Source organism: Dama dama, chromosome 23, assembly GCF_033118175.1.
Source record: "Dama dama isolate Ldn47 chromosome 23, ASM3311817v1, whole genome shotgun sequence".
NCBI classification, from domain to species: domain Eukaryota; kingdom Metazoa; phylum Chordata; class Mammalia; order Artiodactyla; family Cervidae; genus Dama; species Dama dama.
This window is the reverse complement of record NC_083703.1, coordinates 74,495,439-74,517,076: the sequence shown is the minus strand read 5'-3', so window position 1 is coordinate 74,517,076 and position 21,638 is coordinate 74,495,439. Positions and strand designations below refer to the sequence as shown.

Genomic DNA, 21,638 nt, shown 5'->3' with positions numbered 1-21,638 from the left:
GGTAATAAAAGCCACCTTATATTTTTCTTCTGATTTGTCATCAACTCCCATGGTGCCAGCCATCACATTCTGCTATTCCACGCTTTAGCTGGGTGAGGAAACAGAAACAGAGGGACAGGAAGACTGGCGAAATCCTTGGTGTCCCCAGCTTCATCTCACAAAGCAGATACTCGAGGAGGGCACTGGGCTTGCTGTGGTGAGGGTGCCTGGTCCTTTTTTCCTACACCCACTTCTTCTAGAGCCCTTGATATTTTGTCAGCCCCCACTGGCAGACCTCACAGCAGGCTCACCATCTGTGTTTATTACAAACTGTTTAATTGCTTCTTATCCCAATAACTTTACAAATATAGAACCACATGCCAGTCTGGGGGTGCTCTGCAGTGAGTCACTACAAACTAGCCCAGGCATAGCTTAATGCCGCTGAGATCCATCTAGGAGCAGTCCCAGCAGTGGCCTCAGCCATGTGGGTACAAGGGCCTTGGAGGAGGGCTGCCAAGTGTAACCAGGGGACCCGGTTTCAGGTCTGTGGCGGCGCTTCGGCAGCACGATGCTCATTCTCTGTCCGGAGTGTCTCCATGTACTTCCGCATCTTCTCAACCATCCAGGAGGGCAGGACAAAGGATTTCAGCTCCTCTAACTTCAGGTCCAGGCATCCTCTAGAACAGACATTGAGGAGGAGGGTTGAAGCAAGGGAGGATGTAGGTCCAAGCTCATCCCAGTGGGGAGTGGAGAGCAGAGACTAATGGTTTTACCTGTAGTCATCGCTGGCAGCGAGGTCCCGGATGTCCTCCTCAATGAGGAGGTAGGCCTAGGGTAGGAGCAAAGGAGAGTCATCATTGCCTCTGGTTCATTTCAGTCCAACTCGATTAACACTTTATTAAATGTCTGCTTAAAGTAAGGGCTGGAAGGGAGGGGCCAGTAGTCACAGTTTATAATTTAGCAATGGAGAGAGTAGGGAGAGACTGTCTGTCTGGGGAACAGTTCCTTGAGACATCTTTCACTTAAGTTGAAACTTTCTGGGTCGGAGAGTGGGCAGTGGTGACTAATTTATCTATAGCTGCCATCTCTTGTAAAAAGGGACCCTGAGGTGTTTTAAAATGAAAGGGCCAATAAAAAGGAACACACCTGAGTCAGTGCTAATGAGGTGGATGAACCTAGAGCCTATCATACAGAGTGAAGTCAGTTGGAAAGAGATAAATAAACACTGTATATTAACCCATATATATGGAATCTAGAAAGATGGTACTAATGATCCTATTTGCTGGGCAGTAATGGAGGTGCAGACATAGAGAACAGACTTATTGACATGGAGGGGGCAGGGTAAGGAGGAGATGGTGGGACAAATGAAGAGAGAGGCACGGAAACATATACATTAACATGTAAAACAGATATGAGAATTTACTGTATGACTCACAGAACTCAAACTGGGGCTCTGGGACAACCTAGTGGGATAGGACGGGGTAGGAAGTGGGAAGGAGGCTCAAGAGGGAGGGGACACATGTACCCATGGGTGATCCATGCTGATATATGGCAGAAACCAACACAATACTGTAATTATCCTTCAATCAAAAATAAATATAAAAAAATGAAAGAGCCAGAGAGCCAGCAAAGTACACATGGAAACAGGAAATCAGAAGGAAGCCATGTGTGAACCCCAGAACTAAGATAAGCTGGTTTTGAGCTCTGAGGCAAAAGGGCAAACACGATAAACTGCACTGCTGTCCAGGAGCTGGGCTGTGTGGTCCGGGGCCTGTAGAACTGCTTTGGCACAATGCCACGATCTGCCTTGGGAGAGCCCTCTTGTGAACTTACCACGTGGGTGATGATGTTCATCACATGAGAGTCTTCTGTGGGAGGCATTTCTTTCCAGTCTTAGGGTCAGAAATAACTGTGTGTCCCTTGAGTCATTTGACTGTCTTCATCTTAGGGGCACAGGAACTGAATTTGTGAAAACCTATAGACATGCACTGGTCTCCCAGGCTGGTAACTTAAAATTCCCCTGCCCTTTTTTTAAAAAAACACACACACACAAAAAAACACACAACAATCCTTTTTTATAACTAGTCTTGCTCCTGCCTTAATTTTCGATTCTGCCTTTCCTTTCTTCCTCTCTATTTCTTATTTATGTTATGTGTTCACAGTAAGCTTCCTAAAATCCTTTTTGAAAGCGAGTGTAGCATAAATATAGTAGAAAACAAAAGGTAGCCAGGTAGGGGATGGTGTAGTGGCTTGCAAGGCCACTAAATCCTAACGGTAGCAGTCCCAGCAGTGGGACTAAGTGCATCTTCAGGTGAGAGACAGTGCATGTGATGGACACATCCCTCCATGACAGTTTTAGAATACACGTGACGATGATTTTCCTTAAGGATGTTGCTTGATTTGTGCTGAGAACTCTTCAAGTAGAAGAGATTCTGGGAGGGGCTGCCAGGTGTGGCAAGCAAGTTTCACTGCATGTGCTAATTTTCTCTGACAAGGGGTGCTGCCTGGGGCAGTGCTGAGAAGAGATCCCGTAGCTGTGTCTGGTGGCAGAGTTGTGACGGAGGGTGAGATTTATCAATAGGCAGTTCTGATGGCAGAGTGTTAGGTGTGTCTTGTACTTGCCACTCTTACATCAGCTACTATGAACTACATATGAGGGGGCCACGGAGTGGGGGGGCAGTGTGTGGGAGACCCGGGCACAGGAGAGCAAAGGCAGCGTTTACAGGCAGGTCTTCAGCATGAAGGAATGGGCCCTCTCTACTCCTACAAGTCTCCTTTCTCATTTGTTGGGCGTGGAGTCTCTTAGGTTTGGAGGTAAGCTGTCACCAACAGCCCTGGTCTCTGGGCTGGGTGGGTCCCTGGCAGTGGCACGTGTGAACAGTGCTTACCATCTTTCCCCCTGTTGCCCGCATATGATGCTGCTCGGCCAGCCAGTGCTTGTCCTGGGGGTCAGCTGCATACTGTGAGGGATGAAGCCACAGGGGGAGACATTAGCCTGGTGTGATGGGCATTTTTCATTTGGTTCAGAACATACACTTAGCCTTTGAGGCCTTCTTACCAACAAGACCTCTGGTGGCTGGAGAGGGCTCACTGACCTCTTCAGAGCAAACAGGGCTGAGCCCAGGAGGCCAGGGAAGGGGGCCCAATTCCCATAGATTTAATATACTTCTAGTTCCTTTCCCTTAAAAAAATTTTTTTTTCCTTTTTTTTTTTTTGGCCAAGACTCGAGGCTTGTGGGATCTCAGTTCCCCAGCTAGGGACTGAACCTGGGGCATGGCAGTGAAAGAATGGAGTCCTAACCACTAGACCACCAAGGAACTCCCCCCTTTGCTTTCTTTTACTTTTTTATCTTTTATTATAACATCAAGGGGCTTCCCTGGTAAAGAATCCGCCTGCAATGCAGGAGACCCAGGTTTAATCCTTGAGTGGGAAAGATCCCCTGGAGAAGGAAATGGCAACCTACTCCCATATTCTTGTCTGGGAAATCCCATGGACAGAGGAGCCTGGCAGGCTACAGTGGGGGTTTGCCAAGAGTTGGACATGATTTAGCGACTAAACCACCACCATAACATTAAAGATGAGCCCTGCCCAGGGCACAGAGTTTAACACTCAGAGTTGTTTCTCTCTACGGAAATCTTTAGTAAATGGCAAAAGATTTATTCGATTTCAAGAGAAACCAGAGTATCCTCCCTTTCCTTCCTTAAAACACAGCACCTCTGGCAACTGGTCAGACTGATAACTATGTCTGAGAGCTGTACTCCTCTTTGAAGAAGTGATTGGAGATGGCTTACAACATATGTGGCTATTAAAGTGACCAAATTTTCTAAAACAAAAGTCAGGACACTTCATGCCCTGGAGGCAGAAGAGCATCATGGGTAAGAAGTTAACTGTGGGGTTCAGAGCTCAGCCCACAGGGAGCGCATGTGGCGGGGAGAGCTGGAGATGAGCATATGAGGTGGCTAGTTTGGCCTGGTGGGCTTCCAGGGGGCGGCAGGTTAAAACAACAAGAAAGAAAAGAAAAAAACTTGGTTCATAAATCTTGGTTTCTTCTACTTATTAGGTGGTGTAAATTGAGGCAATGATTTCTTTGAGACTCAGTTTCTTCATTTGTAAAACAGAGAGCATTAACACTTATAGGATTGTTGTTAAAATTAAAGGAGTCAGCACATCCCTAGTGGTCCAGTGGATCAGAATCTGCCTGCCAGTGCAGAGGATGTGGCTTCAGTCCTGGTCGGTGAAGATCCTACATGCCGGGGAGAAACTAAACCTGTGTGCCACAACTACTGAGCCCACATTCAGCAACTACTGAAGACCGGGCACCTAGAGCCTGTGCCCCGCAACAAGGGGGCCACTGTGATGAGCAACCCGTGCACCACAGCTAGAGAAGACCCTGCTTGCCGCAACTAGAGAAGGGTGGACACAGACCCAGCGGAGCCTAAAATAAACAAATAAAAAAAAAAAAAAAAAGAAGGGCTTCCCTGGTGGCTCTGTGGTGAAGAGTCTGCCTGTCAATGCAAGGGATTCAGGTTCCGTCCCTGATCTGGGGAGACCTCACATGCCGAGGAGCGACTAGGCCCATGCACCACAACTATTGAGCTTGTGTTCTAAAGCCTGGGAGCCTCAACTACTGAAGCCGTGTGTCCTAGAGCCTGAGCTCTGCAACAAGAGAAGCCAATGGAATGAGAAGTTAGCGCATCGCAACTAGAGAGTAGACCCTGCTCTCCGAAAAAAGAGAAAAGCCTGTGCAGCAACAAAGACCCAGCACAGTCAAAAATAAATCTTAAAAAAAAAAAAAAAGTAAAATGAGGGGGACTTAATAACATGGGCAAATCTCTTAAGGTATTATTCCCTAGATTTATAGTGGTCAGCATACTTTTTCTGTAAATACTTTAGGCTTTGCTGGTCACATAATCTTTATTTTTTCTTTCTTTTTAAATTACCCTTTAAAATGTCATCACTCTGCATTGGACAAAAACAGGCTACAGGTTGGATTTGGCTCCAGGCTATACAGCTTGCTCTACATTAGACTGTAAGCTCTGTGAGGGCAAGGAGTTGTGTGTGTCTCTTTTGCCCACTGCTGTATCTCTGCAGTCTGAGACTGCTCAGTACTCAATAGATATTTGAATGAATGAATGAATTTTGGGGTGAAAAAAATCAGAGCAATATATATAGTACAAGACTAATAACATAAACAAAACATCATTAAAGGACAAGGACACACACACACACACAGGACTGAAAAATGCTACCGTGTTGCTGGGGGTAACCTCTAGCAGAGAAGAGTCAGAGTCGAGGGTGAAGCGGAGTTTGGTGCCTTGCTCCCTGTTAGCTTCAGTGTATTGTTTGAATCTTTTTACAAGAATGGGTTTATATATTATTTCTATAATTTAAAAAAGTTAAAAACAAAAAGGAAATTTGCAAAATGCCTTTAGAGGGACAGAAGAATGGGCAAAAGGTATAATGGGCAGTTTACAGAAGAAACACAAAAACTCTAAATGGATGGAAAGATGCTTATCATCACTAGTAAAGAATTAAAAGTAAAAAAAACCAAAAACTTTTTCCCCTCCATTTATTATTCTGAAAAGATTAAAGTAAGAGAGAGTATCCACTGGCCACGAGTTTGTTACCAATGATGGGTCTAAGAACTGAGGAAGTATGCTGGTAACGCTGACGATTTACCGAGCCCTTGCTATGCTGGTATCGTCTGGGGTTTTACTGTGCTTTCTCTCTCTCTCTCTCTGTCTTTTAATAGAGGAGGTCTGTTTTTTTTGAAGTATAGCTGATTCATGATATTATATTAAGTTCAGGTGTACAACACAATGATTCAGTGTTTTTATAGACTATACTCCTTTTAAAGTTATTACTACTGACTTCCCTGGTGGTCCAATGGTTAAGAATCTGCCTTCCAATGCAGGGGATGCAGGTTTGATCCCTGGTCCGGGAACTAAGCCTGAGTCGCAACTAAGACCCAATGCAGCCAAATAAGTACTAAAAAGAAAAGTTACTACAAAAAAAGGCTGTATTTTACTGCATTCTCTCTTAATTCTACCAACCACAAAAGGCTAGTTTGCATCCTTCTCGTTTTACAGAGGACAAAACAGGCTCAGAAATGTGGAGCCACTTGCCCAAGGTCACATGCTAGCGGAATCGGGACTGAGATGATACTCTTAACCGTTGCACAAAAGGAACTGGAAGTAGGTCCAAGAGCATATCCATTTGGCAATGATGCCAGCAAGGGTCTTGGATAAGGTGGATCCCACAGAACAGTCAGGCAGACAAAAGGGTCGGGGGGTGGGGCGGGGGAAGGTCATCAAAGGGAACAGCAGGATTGAAGACACTAAGGGAAGAAAATGAAGTAGTAGCACGTGGGCCAAAACATAGGTTGAAAATCCCAAAACTTAAGACTGATAAGATACAAGTAGGTTTGCCCTTTAAAGAACTTGAACTTGCACCGAATGTAGAGGCCAGAGCCCATGATTCTGAGACCCCAAGGAGCTGTTCTGACAAGGGGCACCGAGTCTTGCACATAGGTGCAAAAACCATTAACCTGAACCCATGCGTGTTACCTTTTTTCTAATATATTTGGATGCTTCTGTGACTGATAAAATGCAAACTTATTTAAGAGCGTGAATTCATGCCCTCCCCACTTCATTATTTTCTTGAATAGTGGAGATCAAAGCATAGCTCAGGTGAGGAGTCCCCTCTTTGGAAAATGTCAGAACTGCTGCTCCGCTGCAATCTCTTTATTTCGCAGACAATTGAATACAGCAGTGGTTAAGAGCTCAGGATTTGCAGAAGACAGAATCCTGACTCACGTCCAAGAGGTAGTGTTAAGTGTAGCACTTAAAACCACGTTTGACACACAGCAAATAGACGAGGACTGGAGCCAGGTTATGAGACACAGCGGTTAAGGGCAGAGGGGCCACTAGAACCCCGCTGCCCCGGCTCCTGGGTCAGGGTTTACTCCAGGTTCCTCTGGGCCATGGAGAGTTCCCAGTGCTGCCTACTCCACAGCTAGGTTCAGCCCGACTCCTGGCACTCACCTACCTTAAAGAGGTGTGGGTGCTTGATGTAGATTCTCCCTCGGGTGCCCCCCATGCCCAGGGCCCTGCAAGGCAACAGACGAGTGGTGAGGATCCCAGCAGGCGTGGTGCTCAGGGGGACCCCTCAGGGCCCACTCCCTCTGCACCAACTCCTTACAGACTTACTTGTTGGCTCGAGATCCCAGCACGAAGGTGGTAGATTCGTTCAGCCGAGCTGGGTCCCACTGTGCAAAAGACAGAGAGGCTGGTGAGGTGGAGGTTTATCTGGTGGGCAGGACAGAAACTCTCTCTCTCCCTCTCCTACCCTCATCCTTGGCCATTACTGAACAACAGCTGATTTAAGAAACTGAATACTTTTAATATACTGGGCACTGTGCTATAAACTGCCGTGGGGGGCCTGGGGGGCTGGGGGGTAAGGGGATGAATCAGGGACAGTCTCTGCTCTCTACAGGGTCACAGACACGTGTGGATAATGATTACAAGGGGGGCGGTGACACCGGCGAGAGGCGAGGCAGGAGGGGTGGCGCAAACAGGCAGGTGACAGGTGGGGGGCTCGTTGCAGAAACCACAGCAGCCCTGCGCGGCTCAAAGAGTGAACATTCGGAGAGTGGCAGCGGGCGGGGCTGGGGGTGCCCGTTCACTATGTGGACGGCTTTTTATGTTTATCCTGGGGGTGATGGAGAGCCACTGAAGGCCTCTAGCCAGGGAGAGCTGGATCTGCGCTCACGATCGCTTGCTCTTCTGTAACTCGGCTAACGGGCGTGAAGTGGCTCGACTAAAGGAGGGGTGGATGGTTTAGAGGCAGTTGTAACAGAGCAGTTTGGAAAATGAAGGGGAATTTCCTGGCGGTCCAGTGGTTAGGACTCTGTGCTTCCACTGCAGGGGGGATGGGTTCGATCCCGGTTGGGGAACTTAAGATCCTGCATGCCAGTTTGGCCAAAAAAAGGGAAGATGAGGGCCGCAGTAATAGGATGAAGGAAGCAGAGGGAATAGGGACCTCTTTAGGGAATGTATTTGGGAGGCAGAATCAGCCGGGACTGGATGTAGGGAGGGAAAGGGAAGGAAGAGGCAAAGATGACTCAAGTAGAGAAGGTCGAAGTGGGTGGGAGAAAGATTCTGATTTTAACTCTGGATACGCTGAGTTTGAAATTCTACGGAGATTCCAGGCTGAGAGCTCCAGCAGACAGTAGGATATACAGGTTTTAAACTAGAGGGAAAGGTGGGGTACAAACAAAGACGTAAGGCAACTTCAGCAAGTACTAGTCCCCAAGATCTAATAAGCGTAGATGCTTTAGGTCATCCGGAGAGAAAGCTGAGGTGGAGAAGTGGGCAATGGAGAGAATTCTGGGGAATGCCCACTTATACAGGCCACTGCGGAGGAAGGACTCACTGGAGAGAGAGAAGAGGTGTTTGGAAAAGAAGACAGAGCTCTAGGAGGCTGTGGGATCACCCGCTCGAGGGGAGCAGAGGTGAAGAAGGCAGGCGTGGGCCCTGGTGGAGGCAGCGGGCCAGTACAACAACGGGGGGACCATTTCCACTGGACACAGCCTCAATCTGGATGGTGGAGCTTTCACCTATCATGTATGACTGGATGGTGACCTTGCATGTATGATTTCAGTTGAAGAAAAGATTCTATTCTTACATCCGTCAGAATGGCCATCATCAAAAAATCCATAAACAACAAATGCTGGAGAGGGTGTGGAGAGAAAGGAACCTTCCTGAATTGTTGGTGACAACATAAACTGCAACAGCCACTACGGAGAACAGTATGGAGGCTCCTTTAAAAACAGAGCTACCATATGATCCCGCAATCCCACTCCTGGGCATATATCCAGAGAAAAAAATTGATCCCAAAAGATACATGCATCTCAGTGTTCACTGCAGCACTGCTTACAATGGCCAAGACATAGAAACAACCTAAGTGTCCATCAACAGAGGCGTGGATAAAGAATCTGTGGTGCATATACACAATGGAATATTATTCAGCCATTAATAAGAATGAAATAAGGTCATCTGCAGCAACATGGATAGACCTAGAGAGTGTCACACTGAGAGAAGTAAGTCAGAGAGAAGGAGAAATATCATATGACATCGCTTTTATGTGGAATCTAAAAAGAAAGATACAAATGAACTTACAAAACAGAGACTCCCAGACTTAGAAAATGAACTCATGGTTGCCAGTGGAGTGGTGGGGGGTGGAGGTGGGAAGAGAAGGGAAGGGACAGTTAAGGACTTTGGGAATATCATGCACACTCTGCTCTATTTAAAATGGAGAACAAACAAACACCTAATGTACAGCATATGGAAGTCTGCTCAGTGTTATGCGGCAGCCTGGATGGGAGGGGGGTTTGGGGGAGAATGGATACATGCATGTGTGTGGCTGCGTTCCTTCACTGTTCACCTAAAACTATCACAACATTGCTAATTGGCATACCCCAAAACAAAATGTTTTTGGTGTTAAAAATATTAAAGTTAAAAAAAAAAAAGTCTGCAAACAACTGTTCTGGAGGCAACAGAACCTAACAGTTTTAAGAACCTGGACTGATGTCCCTGGACCTTGGGTTTGACACAGCTCTGCCACTTACTCGGTATGTGACTTTGGGCAACTCTGTAGTCCTTAGTATCCTCAAGCGTATCAAATGTGTAGGATAACAGATAAAATAATTTCTGCTATGAGGTAGGAAAGGAAGCTCATGAACCACAGAAAGGTAACAGAATCTCTCTCAACAGGTTGTGATAAAGATTAAATGAGGCAATCCATACCTATGACATATAAGTACTGGATAAGTCTTGGTGACATCAAGCTTTTACAGGGAGAAGGGTGCGGCAAAGACCAAGTCCACTCTTTGTTTTGCCCCTAATTTCAATCCTTACTTGGGATCCTTCTGGAAGCCAGAGTTGGGATGTAGGTGGGCGCGTAAAATGGCTCTGGTGCACACATCCTTCACCAACCCCAGCCCCTTTCCCTCAAGGGGGAGCCCAGAGCTTGGACGGGGGTCTCCCTGGGACAGCGGTCACTGCCATGCTCACAGCATCATACCTTAGGGCCTTCCCGGCGAATTGGTTCACAGGATTTTGGTTTCCATCTGCTTGGAGGGAAAGAGGAAAGGTGAATTCTCCGAGACAGGGCCTAGGACTGCAAGAAAGCTTTCTGCTACTGGTGGGAGCTCCTCAAACACGCTCACTCCACCCTCAAGGGGACTGCTGCCTGGTGCCCATGAGAGGGGGTGCAAAGGGAAAAAGAATGGGTCCTAGTCCACTCTAGGACTCGATCTGACACTATCTAGCCACGTGGGCAAATCCGGGAACCTCTCTGGGCTGCAGTTTCTCATCTGTCAGAAGAGATAACAGTAGCAACTTCCAGTCTTGTGTAAGTGAGGAATGAATTTGCTTAAGGCAGGAGACAAGTCTAAGGTGTGAGGATTACACTAATCCATCTCCTAAGCTGGTGGTTTCAAACTATCTCATCTCTCTTAACCAGATCAGTGTGCCTCCTCCTCACCCTACCCCCAAACCTCAGCCATGCCCTGCAGCTTGCAGGATCTCAGTTCCCTGACCAGGGAGGCTTTATCTTTTTTACATATCAGTATTAGGCTTCCACGTAAAGCTGTTTGAAAAAGATTCTGTTCCTTCAATAGTCTTTGAAAATGACCATCCTGGAGGCAATGTGGTACAGTTTTGCCTTTTATTAGCTGTCTGACTTTGGGCAAGTAATTGTGAGTCTGTTTCCTTATTTGTAGAATTAATTATACCTTTGTCAGAGGGTGGTTGGAAGGATTAAAAGGAAAAGTATGTATTAGGTGTTTAGACCAGTGATGGCACACTACAAGCATTCATGTGTGTGTGCTAAGTCACTTCAGTCGTGCCTGACTCTGTGTAGCCCATGCCAGGCTCCTCTGTCCATGGAATTCTCCAGGCAAGAAGACTGGAGTGGGTTGCCACGCCCTCCTCCAGGGGATCTTCTTGACCCATGCATCAAACCTGCATCTCCTGTGCCTCTTGCATTGCAGGAGGTTTCTTTGCCGCAGAGCCACTGGGGAAGCCCCAGAAACATTCAGTACATACTAATAAAACAAAATTCTGGTATTTAAAGAAAAACTCTGGTGTTCAATGAAGCTGGGCTGAACTGTTCTGGGGTAAAAGCAGGATACGACACCCTCCTCCTCGCTGCCTTCTTCCCCCAGCCCTCAGACTAGAGAACTCTCCTCCCTGGGTTCTTGCACAGATGAGTCTGCGTCTGCCAGGCTGCTGGCGGCGAACTCCAGCTTCCTGTCCTCCAGGCCCGCCCCCCGCCCGCTCCTCCCCGCGGCTCTGCGGGCCTCTACTCACACCATGCCCGCGGTGGCCCGGTCGTTTGACAGGATGTGTCCCGGAGGCCGCCCCTTCCGCTGCCATAGAGAACAGAACGGCCGTCAGAGGCCTGGCCCTGGGGGGAGCCCCCAGCCCGCTGGCAGGACCAGGGAGATCCTGCTTGAAGGAGGTGGTTTCCCTGCGAGGCCAGATGACGCTCGGGGGCGCACGGGGAAGCCCACCCTGTGCCTCGACGCCTGCCTCTCATGCTACAAAGACCCAAAGGGGCGCTGAGGAAGCCCACCCTCTTCTGGAGCTGCAGGGCCTTTACCCAGCCAGAAAATGAGGAGATGGTTCACCTTTTTGGGAATGGGGCTTCCTCGGAGGGCAAACTCCTCTTCTGCCTGCCGGCCACGCTGGGGGTGGGGAAGGGAAGGGAGTCAGAGGGAGGCCGCTGCCCGGGAGCTGCAGGTCCCCAGGGCAGCAGAAGACAGAAGCCCTGGACCACAGCCTCTGGCACCTCCCTGAGGCAGGACTCAGCAGCCCTCCTGGCACGATGCCATTCAGACCTGGTCCCACAAGCAGGGGGTCGTCCGTGCGGCCTCCTCAGGGCCACAGAGCTCTCCAGCCTCCCAGGCTGATCAGTCCTGCCTGCAAAACACCAGCACACAGGGACTCTGACCTTTATCCCTGGAAGCTCATGAGTCAATCTGGGTATAACTTTTTCTCCATCTGAAAACAGTAGTTTAGCCTGAAGGGAAAAGACAAAAAAAGTTTATCAGTCACTCTTTTGGTGAGTAAACCTATCTACCTCCATTAGATACAGCTTCAAACTCTGTTAAAACTTTTTCACGGTCAGTACAAAGGGATCCTGAAATAGTCATACAAATAAACACCTTTTTTGAAAACCCTGAATAATGAAGGATCATTACTAAAAAATTACAAAAATGTAAATAAGCAAAATTAAAAAAAAAAATCTGAAACCTCAATTCCCACAGAATACTATTAGCATTTCAATGTAAGACTCTTCCTCACTTTTTCCATGTAAACATATGCTAAATATTTTTCTCTAAGTAAATGCACTGATGTTAAACATGTTCCTCAGTAAGCTGCTGTTTTTTTTTTTAAATAAATATTGAGTGCCTAGTATGTAAGTGCTGGATCTGGATGGTAAGCAAATAAACAAACACATAGAAAAGAGGATTTGGGACCATGATCAGACACAATCCGATTCATCTTTAAAAACCTGGGGCTGGCTGCTGTGAGGACAGAGTGGAGGAAGGCAAATGGGGAAGTAGCTCAGGGCTGAGCTTTATGTTTAGAATCATCAACAGCTACACTGGCTTCAAAGCCATAGGAGTAGATAAAATCACCTGGAAGGACAGGGAGCCCGAGATGAGATGGGATTTGTGAACAAAACAAAACAAAGAGCATTGCTCAGCTCTACGAGGGTTAAGCTGTAACCCACTGCAAGCAGACTGCACCCCGAGAGGAACTCTAGACGAAAAAGAGGCACTCTGTGCTCTGGATAAACAGGTCCTCAGACAGATGAGATGTGTATCTCAGGGGGAATGGCAACAACCTCAGATTTGAGGCCCTGGTCTTGCTCTTTTCTGAGGCTGGGCCTGAGCAGCTTGCCAGCCAACCTCCCAGAAGACATTATTCTCTCAACTCATGATGGTGAGGGACAGGGGAAGCCTGGCGTGCTGTAGTCCGTGGGGTCACCAAGTCAGACACGACTTAGCGACTGAACAACATGATAATCAACCCCAAAGGACTGAACTCCAGCCTGCCCTTGTGGCTATCATCATGAAGCAAATTCCATCTCTGACAGCTAATGGTTTCACAGTCAAGCACAGAATCTGGGTGATGTTGACAGTTCCTATTAATAACAGCAGCTGACACATGCAAACAGGTTCACGACTATCTTGAGCACACAGCCATTTCTAGGCATGACGTCATGCCTCCTGACCACACCTTGGGAGGCAAGGAGGCAGAAAGGGTGGGAGTGCTCGTGACACCAAAAGGGGCTGTGACTACACGAAGGGGCAAGTCACCACGCACTTACAGAGGTGAGCCAGATCTTAGCTCTTCCACCTCCTGCTTGTTCTAAGCCACAATTTCTTCATCTGTAAACTAGGAATTGAAATGTGCCTTCTGTACAGGTTTCTTCTGAGATGGAAATGAACTCATGCAGATGAAAGCGTCTACCATAGTACTTGGATCTAGTAGCTACCTCCCTTCCCTCTGTCTGCAAAGCTCCAAGCCCTGTCTAAGCTCACCGGGTTTCCTTCCATATACCACTGATGATGAGACCGTATGTCTTTGCCGAGCCCAGAGGGCTAACCCCTGTGCCTACATCTCTCTTCCCCTTTGATCTCACCTGCTCCAGGCAGCTCCGACAGGCCTCCTGGATCAGCTGCTCAGCATCCACTTCTTCCCCAACGTTGTCTCGTACGTTCAGTGCTGCCTTCTGGAAGAACTAGGGAGAAGTACAGTAGAAGACAGGGCCAGTAGTCCTGCTGATTTGCATCAACGTGAAGGGAATGGTACATAAAATCCACCCTTATAAAGAAGAGAAGGGGCTTCCCAGGTGGCGCAGTGGTAAAGAATCTGCCTGCCAACGCAGGAGCCACACAAGACACAGGTTCAAGGAAGACCCTCTGCAGTAGGAAATGGCAACCCATTCAAGTATTCTTGCCTGGAAAATTCCATGGACAGAGGAGCCTGGTGTCCATGGAGTTGCAAAGAGTCAGACGTAACTGAGTGACTAAGTACACACGCATGCATAAAGAAGGGAAATGCAATCATGACCATGCCTTGGGATCAGCCAGACTTAGATTCAGGTCCCTGCCTGTACTTCCCCTCTTTATCCTCTCTTACAGAGGAGAACCATCATGGAGGTACTCAAAGGAGGGTCTTCACAGCAGTAACGTGTAGACAGTACAAAATCAAAGGATAACCTAAATGTCCAAGTACAACTGAAGTAAACTATGGACTATCTATACCATGAAGAAATAGACAAGTATCAAAAATCACAGTAAGGAAGGTACAGGAGAATATATTTTTGACACAAAAAGGTATTCATGATATATAGTCAAGTGAAGAGTGAAGAAAGGAAGTTATTAAACAGTTTGGGATAGCGTGAGCCTAAAATAGCAAAAAGCAAACACAGACAAAAGAACTGTGAGAATACACTATATTAAAGTGGTGATATCATGATTGTTTTCTTTTTTTTTTTTGTTTAACTATAAATCTTCTCTATTTCTATAATGTACATGTTTTACTTCCATAGAAGAAAAAAAAAAAAAAAAGGCCAGTGCCTGAGATGAACAGGTCAGGGAAGCCAGAAAAGACCCAGTGGGCAGAAAAGCCTACTTGAATCCTGACTTTACCCAATCTGAAAGAAACATCTGTAGGCTGGGAGGGGTAAGACTTGGCCAGGTCCCCGGATATCAACAGCCCCAGCTGGCTGGGGAAAGGAAAGGCAGAAGGTTCCTCCACCAGGTACGAGGGAGAGCTTGAGCTTGAAAACATCAAGGGACAAGGTGATGTGAGGTCCAAACTGAGACACTGGGAATACATCAAAAAGAGAGTCCATGTCTCTAGAATCAAGTATCGGTTCTCTTCAGTAAATAGAACAATTCTGAAACTTAAAACCCATGCACCTCCCGAGGGAGACAACCATGAGGAAGTACAATCACTTTATATTGAGCATTAAAAAAAAAAATTATTTATTTGGCTGTGCCGGGTTTTAGTTGTGGCATGTGGGATCTAGTTCCCTGTCCAGGGGTCGAACCGTGGCCCCCTACATTGGGAGCTCAGAGTTTTAGCCACTAGACTACCAGGGAGGTCTCCTATATTTAGCATTTTATATATATATGTCTTTGTTGTTTACATCAAACCAAAGAGAAGAGTGTGAAAGCACTGGATTAGAGAGCTCAAGAGCTCAGGAGGAAAATTCTGCAGGCAAAATTAAGTGAAATGATCAGATGAGTTTGACTTCACAACAAAAAACTAAAACCTGGAGATGAATACTGGCGTTCAATGCGGACTAATGACTAAGTGAAAGCTAAATGAAATGACGTGGATACTTTACAACTACCCTGTGAGGCGGGCAGTAGAAGGAATAAGTAGGCTAAATGTAAGCCATCTTTGGATGAGAATAAATAAGGAATTCTCAAGCACTGTTGGTAGAAATGCAAAATGGCACAACATTTCTGGAGAGAAATCTTCTTGAGGGAAAAATGTTTCCTCCTTTACCCACCAATTCCATTGTTACAACTTTATCCTTCAGAAATACTCTCACAGGTGAACAAAGATATACATTCAAAGTGTTCAATGTAGAAATGTTTGTAATAGAGAAAAATGTAAATAATCCAAGTGTTCTAGGAACTAGCTAGCTAAACTGCAGTACATCCACACACTAGATTACTCTGCAACTATTACAAAACAATCAGTGTGAGCTATTACGTACTGACCTAGAAACATGACCAAAATATATTGTTAAATGAAAAAAACAAATCGCAGAACTGTGTAAAATGATCCTGTATTTTTTAAACATACATACACACGCACACACACAAATAAATACAGGAGACTACATCGTCATTATTAACAGTCTGGTATTCTATAAGGTAAGTTTTAGTGACTTTTGGTTGTTAATTTTATTCAATCAGTGAATACTAATACCTTCCACCTAGTCTACAACTAACCTTTTGCTATATTTGCTATCACAAAGCCATCTACCCATCCCATTTATCCATCCATCTCTCCATTTTCTAAGCTATATTGTTAGAATTTTTTTTTATTAGAATATTTTTTCAAGGGGTGTGCATTTAGTAATAACAAGAATAAACTGATAAAATTAAACATTTCTTGGACAAGATCAGCCATTTATAGAAGTTATTATTCTAAACATTCTTAAGAAAATGGGTAGCTGAGATTTGGGAACACCATTAAACAAAGTGATCTGATGAGGCTGATCAAGAGTCTGGACTTAATCCGAAGCTGTGATGTAATCAAGTCATTTGTACCTTGTTCTAAAAACAAGCGTGGCAAGGAGGTATCTTTGCAGACAATGTGAAGCCACAAATTGTGTTTATTCAGCATTTGTCCAGGAAAGAAAGTTCCTGAATCATGGTATCCACCATTAGAACAAGCAACAGTAAAGTGCTTTAGAGGTAGACAACCCTGGTCTAGCCTTTTCCTAGTGGCTTAACCTCTTTATTTCTACATATGTAAAGGTGCAGAGGTATAAGAATACTTGGGGCATCCTGGGAAGTGCAGAAGTCAGGGGCAGGAATAACTAGGTATACAGCACGGGGTGGCTGTGGTCTGATCTCAGGGGGCCATATATGCCACGTGAAGGAATTCGGATTTCACCCAGAAAAAATGGAAAGTTGTGGAGGGATTTTAAGGGATTTACATTTTAGAGATCACCGGACTTATGGAGGGTGGGCTGAAAGAGGGAAAGAACAGAGGCAGTTAAGGATTACAGTGGGAGAAACAATGAAGGCCTGAACCAAGGCAGAGGCAAGGCAGAAGGGCAGGCCGGTCAGAGTGTGGGGTGGAAAGCACAGGACCCCAGGACTGAATATGGAAGGTGGAGGAAGGCAGGGCCCACTGGACTTTGGTTTTTAAGTGAATGATGATCTCATTTAAACTTGTTCATAACTGAGCTCCTGATTCCTCTGCTTGTTTCCATCTTCTTCATACTAAGTCAGTGGTGATTCTACCTTTACAGCTGCCTCTGGCAAATAACTTGGGAGTTATTTACTTCTCTTTTTCTTTTACCCGGCACTTCTGAATTACTGGCAAATCCTGTTTGCTACCTTGAAGACATATAGAATCCGACTCTTTCCTGGCACCCTTACTGCTAATACCCAAGCCACTATCATCTCAGGCCTCCTAACTGCTCCTCCTGAAGTCGACTCTATGACCACCAGAGAGACTCTTTAAAAATGTTCAGATCATGAACTCTGCTCAAAACTCTCCAAGAGCCTCTATTTTACTTGTAATAAAACCCAAAGTTCTGTCAACTGGAAAAAAAAAAAAAAGCACAACCTAAAAGTTGAGAGTTATGTTCTATTTGGTGGACAAAACTGAGGACTTAAGTCTGGAACACAGCATCTAGGACAGCTTTGAGAGACTGCTCCAAGAAGGCAAGGTGAGGAGACAGGATATCGACACAGGAGTTTTTGTAACAAAGAGCAGGTAGTTGGAACATCAAAAGATTACTGTTAAATAAAGAAAACCAGGTATCTCCAGTTGAGGAATTTAGTGCTTTCCTATGTATGGAAAGATGCAGGAGTCTGGGCTCACTGAAACCATTCTTTTGATGTGCGCCTTAGCTTCCTGGGGCCAGAATCCTGTGTTATTCTCAGTCCTGAGTCCCCTCGGGGTGCACTGTCGGTGGTGGTTGCAGCAGTTGACCGCTAGATGGCGGGCATCCTGTTTCTATCCTGAGTTCCCTAGGGGCTCCAGGCAGGGTGGCTCTAAAGAGATGGCTTGATGGCTGCACCATCCTTTGTTTTCTGATGTGGCAGGTAATATTTTTCATTCACAGTTCTCACCCCGGCTTCACAGTTCTGCCTGAGCTGAGTCTGTTACCTGTCTGGTCATCTCTCCTACTTCTTTCCTGGTTTGGTTGGCTCCTACCACATTGGCCACTCTGGTGCTTTGAACGTGCCAAGCATGCTCCTGGCTCAGGGCCTTTGCCCTTGTTCCCTGTGCCTGGATTGCTTTCCCTCCAGGTATATGCATGACTTGTTCCTTCCTCACTCTTTTGGGTCTCTGCTCAAATGTCTTGTCTAGACACAATCTATGAAAGAGCACCTCTGGTCCCTACAGGCCACTGTCTTTCCCCTTCTCTCTGGCACTCCCTGACAAAGGACACATTTATTTAAAGAGGGCAAGGACGCTGCCCATTCTGTTCCCTGTTACATCCTTAAGTGCCTAGAACAGTGCCTGAATTATGGTAAGTGCTTAGTAAATATTTCTCGAGTGAAAGAATAAATACAAGAGGAGATTTAGGAAGAAAAACAAAAGAGGTCAGTCCTTAATATGCTGGGACTGAGGCATCTGTGGGGAATTCAGGTAGAGCCGTGTAGAAGATTATTAATAGATATTGAAATGAATTTTAAACAGTAACAATGGTTATCTATTAAACAAGTAATAAAAACACTTGCATTCCAAGCACAGACTGAGTACATTACACTTAAGTCATTTCATCCTCACAACAGCTTGGCAAAACTAATGGAGCTGACCCTACGGGGCCTTGGAGGACAGGGAGCAGACTCCTCTCCCATATCCTCTGCTTTAAAGCTCCTCAATAACAGCATCCGATGCACATTTCCTGAGTTGTCTAATAGACGTTAAAACCACCACCAAGTGGAAGAAATGAACTACTTGATGAACATGAGCAGAGCCTAAGGGTTAATAATGTTAATCCCTGTGATACTACATGGCCACCTCACCACCAACCAACCAGAGAACTGTGCACGAGCTGAGCACATACCCTGGGATGCCCCTCGCTCACTCTGTCTTTAAAAATGCTTTGCTGAAACTCATTAGGGAGTTTGGGTGTTTCAAGCACTAGTCTAGTCCCCAGAGGGCTTCCCTGGTGGCTCAGTGGTAAAGAACCCACCTGCCAATACAGGAGATGAGGGTTTGAAGATCCCGTAGAGAAGGAAATAGCAACCCACTCCAGTAGTCTTGCTTGGGAAATTCCATGGACACAGGAGCCTGGTGGGCTACAGTCCATGGGGTTGCAAAGAGTTGGACATGACTTAGTGACTAAATAACAATAACAGAAACAAACTAGCCCCCAGCCTTCTTGCTTGGTGCTGCCCAGCAGTAAATGCACACTTTCCTTCACCACTATCTGTGTCAGTAGATTGGTTTTACTGCATGTGGGCGAGCAGACCCAAACTTGCTTGGGCTTCCCAGGTGGCGCTAGAGGTAAAGAACCCACTTGCCAATGCAGGAGACTTAAGAGATGCAGGTTTGATCCTTGGGTTAGGAAGATCCTTTGGAGAAGGACATGGCAACCCACTCCAGTCTTCTTGCCTGGAGAATCCCATGGACAGAGGAGCCTGGCGGGCTACAATCCATAGGGTCACAAAGAGTTGGACACGACTGAAGCGACTTAGCACACACATGTGTGAGCAGACCCAAACTTGCTTTGGTAACAGTAAGAGGTATTCAAATTACCCCCAAAGAGAAAAAACATTCTTGGAGTGGGGATTCCAAATTGGAAAACTTTAGGCATGTGTAGGTACTAGAAAGAGCTAGGGAGACTGTGATGCAGGGAAGGATCACCCATGAGTCTTAATTCCTATTTTTTTTTTTTTTGTCTTTGCATCCTTCTCACCTTCATGTACTTGTTGAAGACTGTCTGGATCTCCTCGTTGATGCTGGGCTGCAGGACAGCTCGGAGGAGGTCCATGGAGATGGCAGGATCTGTGAAACTGCAGAGGGAGGGAGGGGAAGAAGCCACAGTCAGGAGGCATGTCCCAAACATTTTCTTTCCCAGTCTGCCCAGCCAATTACTGACATAAGATCCTTTAACAACAATAACAGATGGCTTTGGGACTTCCCTGGCAGTCCAGTGGTTAAAACTCTATGCTTCCACTATAGGAAGCACGGGTTTGATCCCCGGTCAGGGAACTAAGATCCTGCATGCCATGTAGTGTGGCTAGAAAAAGAAAAAAACAAACCACCCCCGAACAAACAATCAGATGACTTTTACTGAAAACTAGCTATGTGTCCAAGTTCTGTGCAAACCCACAGACGTAGGACTTTATTTCATACTCATAACTCTATGAAGTGGGCATTATTTTTTAAAGTGTTTTAGAAGTATAATACTTAATACAGTAAAAGTATATATACACTGTAACAGTTTTAGTGAACACCCATTTAGTCACTACTCAGGTCAAGACTTCCCAGGTAGTGCTAGATGTAAAGAATGCGCCTAAGATGCAGGAGATGAGGGTTTGATCCCTGGGTCTGAAGATCCCCCTGGAGGAGGGCATGGCTACCCACTCCAGTATTCTTGGCTGGAGAATCCCATGGTGGGCTACAGTCCATAGGGTTGCAAAGACCTGGACACCACTGAGGTGAATTAGCATATACATACACACATACAGGTCAAGAAACATATACAGCCAGCATCCCAAGACACATCTTGTGCTCCTTCCCTCCCCTGAGATGGAGACTATCAGGCCCATGTTTCTCATAACCTCCATGTGGTTCTGCCTCTTTGGCAGCTTCAAACACAAGAGCCAATGAATGTTAGGGACCTTGGGCATTGTCTAATCAACACGCCTCCCCCTCGTTTTGAGTTCAGAGGGGAAATGACTTGCTCAAGGTCACACAGAGAGTTACAGAATCTGAATCTCCTCTTTCTACTGGCTGATGAACTCTTTCTTAGCCCTGTGCAGTGGGGACCGCAAAGCTGCCTTCCACGCCAGTGCCTGGGAGAGACGTCCCATCCAGGGCTAGCCTTACCTTGTGGTCATCTGTGAGCGGCGGCCCCTCCGCTGCACCTGCCGGTGCTTGATCATTATGTTCCAAGGGTTCTGTGGGGACCAAGGGAGCAGATGTCACCGAGGTCCGTGACACTGGCGTGGAGGTGGAGCGTTAAGTTACACCTCAGACATCCCTGCTTCTCGGGTGCTTTCACCGAATCTGCCACCCTGGGGTAGGGTGGGGCGGGGGAAGAGGAACCGAGGGAAAGTTTCCTGCCTCCAAAGTCCCAACCCTACTTTTCAGGACAGGGTGGAGGAAGGGGACCAGTGTTTACCGAGGGTCTACTCTGCCAGATGATGCGCTGGGCGCTTTACCCGCATTTATTATCCCTCCCCCCGACAACTTTACGAGGCAGGGGCTAAGCATCTTCATCTTCCCGAAGATAAAACTGGGGCTCAGGGGCTTGACAGGGCCGGCCCACGTCACCTAGCGAGGAGGGCGGCACAGAATTTGAAGCCAGATCGTCGGACTGCGACAACGCCAACCCCCTCGGTAGATCAGCCGCGGCGTTCTCTCCCCCGCGGGCCAGGGTCCCGGGAGCCCGAGGCCCTGCCCGGCCCGAGCCCAGGCCCGGCCGGGGCCTCCCCGGGGGCGCCCTCACCGTGAGAACCAGCTGCCCCGCTGCGCCCGCGTCTCCTAGCTCGGGGCCACCCCGCTCTGCCCCGCCGGGTCCCCGCGGCTGCTCAACGTCGCCAGTGGCCCCCATGGCGCCCCGGGCCCCCACAACTTCAGCCCGACTCTGCCACCGGCCGGAAAGTGGCCCCGTGACGTCATTGGAGCGCGCCGCCCGCAGGC

General features: G+C 47.0%; 1 protein-coding gene and 1 pseudogene across 2 annotated transcripts; both read right to left on the bottom strand.

Annotated features, from left to right (window-relative positions):
• Positions 1-280: 280 nt before the first annotated feature.
• DNTTIP1 (deoxynucleotidyltransferase terminal interacting protein 1) lies at positions 281-21,624 on the bottom strand. Of its 2 annotated transcripts, none has more exons than XM_061127373.1 (13): positions 21,445-21,624; positions 20,823-20,893; positions 19,687-19,783; positions 13,696-13,794; positions 11,995-12,063; positions 11,672-11,728; positions 11,352-11,410; positions 10,063-10,111; positions 7,188-7,246; positions 7,027-7,087; positions 2,868-2,939; positions 753-808; positions 281-656 (listed from the first exon to the last, which is right to left on the bottom strand). In XM_061127373.1, the coding sequence occupies exons 1-13, from the start codon at positions 21,547-21,549 to the stop codon at positions 518-520; spliced, it is 993 nt and encodes a 330-aa protein (XP_060983356.1). In that variant the 5' UTR covers positions 21,550-21,624; the 3' UTR covers positions 281-517. The 2 variants fall into 2 exon arrangements, with proteins under 2 accessions (XP_060983356.1, XP_060983357.1); XM_061127374.1 differs by having other exon boundaries at positions 10,063-10,108.
• LOC133045384 (U5 spliceosomal RNA) lies at positions 3,560-3,664 on the bottom strand (annotated as a pseudogene).
• Positions 21,625-21,638: the final 14 nt, after the last annotated feature.

Excerpts from the sequence above, each read along its gene's own strand:
- DNTTIP1 (XM_061127373.1), bottom strand. The coding sequence starts at position 21,549 with ATGGGGGCCACTGGCGACGTTGAGCAGCCGCGGGGACCCGGCGGGGCA. Across the intron at positions 11,729-11,994 it reads ATGAGCTTCCAGGGATAAAG|CGTGGCCGGCAGGCAGAAGA; the intron begins GTCAGAGTCCCT and ends CCCCACCCCCAG. Across the intron at positions 657-752 it reads GCTGCCAGCGATGACTACAG|AGGATGCCTGGACCTGAAGT; the intron begins GTAAAACCATTA and ends TGTCTGTTCTAG.